A 7,321-nucleotide genomic window follows, 5' to 3' on the forward strand; every position below is an offset into this window, starting at 1 on the left:
ACTGACAAGACAATCCAACCGTTTATTTTTATTTTTTTCGTATAATGCCCCTCATTTTGACTTCACACAAACGACTGCTAGGACGGCAGTTTCAGACTGAGCGTATGCGGCGATGATGGAGCAGAGGAATTCAATACAGGGTGAGTCGTCAGGTAAGAAAAGGGTTCAATTTTGGGACGCACTCTCTGACACGGAATTTTCCACTGAGTACACACCAACAGTTGTGTCAATGCTATCCAGAATATGACGTCATACACCGCAGCTTGACTTCCCTTTTTTAAAACCATTATTGTTATTGATCCATTACAAGGTAATATTCATCATTGATCACATGGATTGTTCATCGTCACAGTGATAAATCATGACAATTGACTGTGTTTTCAATATTGTTGTCAACTTTCAGGAGGGCCCCGTTTATACATGGGTCATTTGTCCAGATCTTGTCCTACATTCTGAACGTGTCCACATTTACAGAAATGTTTCTACACATGGCGTTAAAATGCGTTACTGTCCGCTGTGTCTGCATTGCGATCAGATTTCCTGGTCCCTTTACCTAACATCTATTCTTTTAAAAATATAATGTATTTATATATTGTAAGACACAATGCTGTAATCAGTCAATGGTGCCAAACTGACCATGATTTTAGAGGATGGGATAATGATGATTTAAAAGATCAGGACAATTAGAACCAGGTGGAAACAGGGCTTATGTGTAACATCTTGTCTACTTTACATGTTTGTATCTAAACCCTTTCAAACAGACACTGTAAAGTTAACCATGTTATACTGTAACTAAACCATTTTGTAACTACTGATAAACTATTTTCTTTGGCTTGATCATGAGGGGTCAGGTGCTTACAATGAACATCAGGTAATCTCTCTCTCTCTCTCGCTCTCTCTCTCTGTGAGTTATCTTTGCACTCCAAATACCTGTAGTAGTGCCTTTTAAAATGTTATTATCATGGCTGTAGCCTAACAAATCACAGGGATACTAGGACAATCTCAACCCAATACAGCATCAAACCACAGACTACAGTGCTAGTAGAATTTACTGTTTGACATTCCTTTAAAAAAAACACATTTCTCTCAGATTGGCTTAGTTACTGAAATGAATCTAGTCTCAGAAACACGTGTTTTAAACATTCTCCCCAAAACAGGAATAGCTCCTTTTTTTTTTTCCAGGAATGAAAGATCCACACACAACTCTGATCGAATTTAGACAGACCCTCTGTGGTCCCATCAACACCCTTTTTAATATTGTATTACGCTGGAAAATAAATATGTCACCGTAAAAACAGACGAATACTATTTCACTGAAATTGACACAAACGACTTAACACAACAAAGAGTAATGTTCCTAAGTACACACACCTACTTCAGTACATACAAAATAATACTACCCCCCCCCCCCCACACACCTACACCACCACCATCAAAATCTGTCTCAATAAATAATGTACAGTATGGAGAGAGAAGAACACTAAACTGTTAGAAGGTTGTCGTCATCATTTTCACTGAATCTACAACTTTAGGAACGTTGATTTACATTTTGTACAAAAATATATAATTATTAGTGACTTAAAAAAAAAAAAGCCTTATTCAAGTTTAAAAAATACATATTTTCCTTGAAGATCACAAAAAAAACTATTTGACAGATTCTTCTTTTTTATTATAATTTTTTTTATAATTTTTAAAAAATTTCTCTCTAGATTGATGTGAATAAAGTAAAGACACAATTATCATTAACCTGACATGTATATGTGTAGAAGCGAATACATAATAAAATGCCGACACATTTAAAAAACTGTGTCGGCACCAAGAAAAGACGATGTTCTATCCATTTCGGTCACCGCAGTAAGGTTTAGTTTTTGCCATAGTAATTAAAGCTCTTCTGATCTGATTTTACCTACTATATCGACAGTCACATTTGCACTGTAGGAATAAAAAATAAAAAAAAACAAGAGAGAAAAAAACCAAAAGTATCAAATAGTTTCCAAAGACCTTCCTGATGAGACCATGATGAGACCATGATGAGACCATGATGAGACCATGATGAGACCATGATGAGACCATGATGAGACCATGATGAGACCATGATGAGACCATGATGAGACCATGGTGAGACCATGATGAGACCATGATGAGACCATGATGAGACCACAGATAAATATCAGACACGATTTCATCTTTTGATTTATGTGCAATATATTGTATTTCCCCCTCCCCGAAAAAAAAACTGTAAACGAGACACTAAATCCGTCCTGTGTAGTTCCACAGAAAACATAAATATCAGAGATACATTTTGCATAAATAAATTCCTCCAGAAATGTTTGTAAAATAAGAAATGAATTTAATAATCCAGTTTTGAATTAAAAGCCCTTGTCTTGTTACTTCAGTCTAGCTTGCTGCTTTCTCAAGAAGCCTCTTCCCTTTCTACTGTCCAACCGTGTCCATCTGTCCATCTGTCCGTCTATCCATCTGTCCGTCTGTCCATCTGTCCATATGTCCGTCTTTCCATCTGTCCATCTGTCCGTCTGTCCATCTGTCCGTCTGTCCATCTGTCCGTCTGTCCGTCTGTCCATCTGTCCATATGTCCGTCTTTCCATCTATCCATCTGTCCATCTGTCCGTCTGTCCGTCTGTCCGTCTGTCCATCTGTCCGTCTGTCCGTCTGTCCATCTGTCCGTCTGTCCATCTGTCCATCTGTCCGTCTGTCCATCTGTCCATCTGTCCGTCTAATAACACAGCAAGTTTATCTAAAATGTCCCTTAAAAAAATGTATTTCTGACACAGTGTAGTTCAGGTTAACACAGCGCTCATACACAATGTATATAATATATAATATGTTACCACATTGAACACAATATATTAGTCAATCAGTGGAGTACCGCAGCAACCCCCCCCCCCCCCCCCCCCCTACACATTTTGCCATGAGGCTGAGAGAAAACGTTGTTGTTTTAAAGCACATTTCCTGCAATTCTACACATATTTCCATGGAGAAAATATATTTTTTAAATAATATATTTAACCTTTATTTTAAACTAGGCAAGTCAGTTAAGAACAAATTCGTATTTACATTGACGGGCTACACCGGACAAACCCGGACGACGCTGGGCCAAAATCACGGCCCGTTGTGATACAGCCTGGATTCGAACCACGGTGTCTGTAGTGACACCTCTAGCACTGAGATGCAGTGCCTTACACCGCTGTGCCAATCTGGAGCCCCATTAGAAACATTTCCGATTTTATAGCTGATCTCATGCTTATTCTACACATTTTGCCATGAGGCTGAAATAAAATGTGTCCGTTTTACAGCTAAATCCTGTAATTCTTAAACAAATAAATCATCTACAACACATCACGTCCAATAGATTTGATCAACATGGTGATACTCTGACCAATTGCTTATTTTTTTTGTGTGTGAAAAAAAAAAAATCTCCTATTTTCTCTTTACTTCAAAGCAGAGTTTACAGTGGCTGATACGCAGGGCCTTGGAGTAACACACAATGTTCTCCTAGTACCGCCATTTGTCATTTTCAAATTGTTTTTTTTTAAAGTCAAACTGATTCGACTCAAATGTTTAGCTGGCAAAAATACTACGGTAATAATACTACGACAGTAAGAAATACAATAGAACAACATTTGGAATTGTTCTGAAATCATACGAGAGAGAGAGAGAGAGAGAGAGAGAGAGAGAGAGAGAGAGAGAGAGAGAGATGACCTTTTAGAATGTAGGAATTCCCGTTCTGAGGTGACATGTATGTCTACCCTACAGGGAAACCCTGTATGTTTCACACCTTCTCAGTTATTAGACTTCCTGTTTACCAAAAAACACCCGGGAACCTACTGAACTGTATACTAGAGGCACAATGTCCTCCGCTCGTCACGCTCCAATGGTTGCCTGGTTATGTACAAGGGTCAGTGTTGTAGAGCACAGTCTTCAGTCTGTCTGTGTGTGTGTGTGTGTGTGTGTGTGTGGTTTAATGTGCTCCTATTGAGCACAGATATACTTTGGTCACTGTCAGGGCTGCGGGAGGACAAAACTAAAGTTGGAAAGTAGAGGTGTCCCATGTCCTTTTCTTGTTGTGTTACTACGACAACTCAAAGTGTCTGTAGAGGTTAGAGAGGTGGGATTCTCCCTTCTCCCCAACCACTCACGTAGTTAGCAGTTAGCATAGAGAGGTGGGATTCTCCCTTCTCCCCAACCGCTCACGTAGTTAGCATAGAGAGGTGAGATTCTCCCTTCTCCCCAACCCCTCACGTAGTTAGCAGTTAGCATAGAGAGGTGGGATTCCCCCCTTCTCCCCTACCGCTCACGCAGTTAGCAGTTAGCATAGAGAGGTGGGATTCTCCCTTCTCCCCAACCACTCACGTAGTTAGCAGTTAGCATAGAGAGGTGGGATTCTCCCTTCTCCTCAACATCTCACGTAGTTAGCAGTTAGCATAGAGAGGTGGGATTCTCTCTTCTCCCCAACATCTCACGTAGTTAGCAGTTAGCATAGAGAGGTGGGATTCTCCCTTCTCCCCAACCGCTCACGCAGTTAGCAGTTAGCATAGAGAGGTGGGATTCTCGATTCTCCTCAACATCTCATGTAGTACTTAATTTACCCACAACACCCATCATTTACCTTGTAGAGGTACTAATTCTTTTAGAGAGGACTGACTCAGAGCAACAGAAAACAACCCTCCTCATCCCTGTACAGTACAGTTCGTTGGTCAGCAGCTGGTGCTCTCCCTCTCCCCGGTGCTCTTGGACTGTAGGGTTGCTGAGCTGACTGCAATTTGGCAGCCGTTGGTGACGTGATTCATGACTTTCTGTTTGAGCTGGGCCACCTGTTCCCTCAGTACCGAGGCGGTGGAGGTCAGGTCACAGTTCTGGGTTTTCAGAACCTTCACCTTCTCCTCTAGCCTGGAGATCCGCTCCAGCTTCCTTTTACGACACTTAGACGCCGCGATCCGGTTACGTAGTTTCTTCCTCTCGGCCTTGATCCTCTCCTGGGTCTCCAGGTCGATGGGAGAGAGCGAGGGAGGGGAGGAGGTGGGGTCCCCGGGAGGGTGACGTATCTCTGGGACAGTCTGAGGGGCGTCCAACCCCCTGTTGTGAGGATGGTGGGGTCCCTGGCCTCCGGGTCCGTGGGGGCCGTGGCATGGGTAGCCGCCGGGCATCTGGCCCCCTGGGTAGGATGATGATATATGGCTGGGGTGGTTCGGGTTGTAGCTGCTGAGGTTGGTATAGATGGGCAGGTCTCCTGCAGACATGATGTTCCTCTGGTAGGGGCCTTGCATAGAGGAGGAAGGGGACACGGGAGCTCCAACCAGCTGGTTCTGTTTATGAAGATCCGCCAGGGCTTTGACGAACCCATCGGCAAAACCCTCCTGTTCGTTAGTGGCATTGTTCCGGTACATGAAGGGGTTACCTCCGTTAGGGTTGGGGACAGGGGACGTCGTCACCAAGCCCTGGTTAGACTGGATGATGAGGTGCTCGAGGTCAGGGGAGGCTAGCTTCAGAAGGTTCATATCTGACAAGCCGCCGGGCATTAACGAGCTGTTTGTGTTGCTGTTAATCCCTCCCAGATTATTAGGATTGATATTGCAGTTACTCCCCGGCTGGCTTTGTGACAGTTTCAGGCCAGAGCTGCTGTGGGAACCACCTGAGAAGTTATGTGCCACCTTCTTACTCATCATCTTGTGGCTCTGGTAACGTTGGTAATCGGCATGGTGTTGTCCGAAGTTGTGAGGAACACCTAGGGACTCGTCGTGATAGAAAGGAGTTTCCATTTTAGCCGTCATTGGCGCAGGGAGACAGAATCTTCATCATCTGATAATTATATAGAGGTCGAAGTGTTCCACCTTCACATTGACTGTGAAGACTAAGACTTTTGTTTGAAAAAATATTCCAATATGAAGTCTGCCACCTGTAAGAGTAAAAAAATAAAAAAATAAACGTTGGATATTATAATATGTCATTTGAAAAACAAAACAAAAAACATACAGTAGGCTACATATGTGATATAGCTTTATATTTACATTATATGATATGCATTACTTCTATGGCTTACAGGAATACCAAACTAGTTTATCTTTAGCTCAACGGTCGGAGCAACTTGCAGCGTACCTCTCTATACAGTACGCAGCATTTCGATAACATTTTCCTCCTGAGTTTGTAGCCTACTTATTGAGCATTCGCTTTTATGCTGTATCAATCATAATTCATATATTATTGCTTCCCTTGGAATCTAACCTTACCAATTGATGAATATGAAACAACTCTTTGTTACTGGGTTCATATTATTTGGGTTGATAAGCTACTATTTACAGTTCCTTAATAGTTTTATCCTGTTTTGATACGGGAGACTCCTGGATGTATAGCACACAGTTGGACATTGTCACCGTTATTATTTTATCACACAGTAGGCTACATTATAAATGACCAATTGCAAGAATAGTGTAACGTAATAATGTTGCTCAAATACATACAATAGGCGAAAGTCTCACAATGTCTCACGTCTCACAATGATGACAGGAAAGCCCGTGCAGTGCGATGACTAGTTGATTAGCCTACTAACGTTACGTTTCGAGAAATAACGTCCCCGTGAAACAATCCAGTGACTCAACTCCGGTGATTCGAGTTAATCACACCGATCAACGGTGACACAGAATACCATCCATCGTATGGTAGATGTTACCCACGCACGCTGTTTGTGAGTCGGTCGAGCGTGTGTGTGTGTGTGTGTGTGTGTGTACAGATGATCAATTCAAAAATGAATACGATATCCGTGCGTTAAACAAAAATCTTCCAACGAATTCAGATGGAAAAATTCATATAATCCAGTTTATTCTCTGTAAACTGACATTTGACATAGGAGAAATCGGGCTTCTCTTCCTTCTGCTACTCTCGTTGCTTCTCGTTTCCTCGTCTGAGCTGCAAATCCGCTGTCAGTTGTACTGTGGGGTTTTCTGCTTGGTCGATTACTAATACCATACGCCTCTCTCTCTCTCTCTCGTTCCTGAAACTACTCTGCATAGATGTCACACAGTCACTGACGCCTCCTCCCCTCTATGCCGCGTCGCTCAAATGTTTCTTTCTTTTTTTAACTGGCCATTTGAAAGCCAGTTACTATTTCAAAGTTTTTGTTAATGTACAATACAAATGTGTACATAATAGAACGTTTCCCGGACCATGTAGGCTAGTGTCCCGTGCGATAGGACAACCTGGTCTCAGAGCATTTCGTATTATTCTGTACATAAAGCCCAGACTCTCAATTTAGTATGATAGGATCCGTTTCATATGGTGTGTATTCATTTGTGGATGTCCTTCATCC

At 42.1% G+C, this 7,321-nt stretch overlaps 1 protein-coding gene across 3 annotated transcripts; it reads right to left on the minus strand.

Annotated features, from left to right (window-relative positions):
• Positions 1-2,193: 2,193 nt before the first annotated feature.
• On the minus strand, positions 2,194-7,016 carry june (JunE proto-oncogene, AP-1 transcription factor subunit). 3 transcript variants are annotated; one of them, XM_021622555.3, is made up of 2 exons: positions 6,477-7,016; positions 2,194-5,914 (listed from the first exon to the last, which is right to left on the minus strand). In XM_021622555.3, the coding sequence occupies exon 2, from the start codon at positions 5,787-5,789 to the stop codon at positions 4,716-4,718; it is 1,074 nt and encodes a 357-aa protein (XP_021478230.1). In that variant the 5' UTR covers positions 5,790-5,914; positions 6,477-7,016; the 3' UTR covers positions 2,194-4,715. The 3 variants fall into 3 exon arrangements, with proteins under 3 accessions (XP_021478230.1, XP_021478231.1, XP_090047692.1); XM_021622556.3 differs by having other exon boundaries at positions 6,852-6,994; XM_090191566.1 differs by having other exon boundaries at positions 6,495-6,949.
• Between the last annotated feature and the right edge of the window lie 305 nt (positions 7,017-7,321).

This window comes from Oncorhynchus mykiss, chromosome 12 (assembly GCF_057628025.1).
Source record: "Oncorhynchus mykiss isolate SJ-2025 chromosome 12, ASM5762802v1, whole genome shotgun sequence".
Taxonomy (NCBI): Eukaryota; Metazoa; Chordata; class Actinopteri; order Salmoniformes; family Salmonidae; genus Oncorhynchus; species Oncorhynchus mykiss.

What these genes read in the sequence shown, in the direction of transcription:
- june (XM_021622555.3), bottom strand. Translation starts at nt 5,789, where the DNA reads ATGACGGCTAAAATGGAAACTCCTTTCTATCACGACGAGTCCCTAGGT.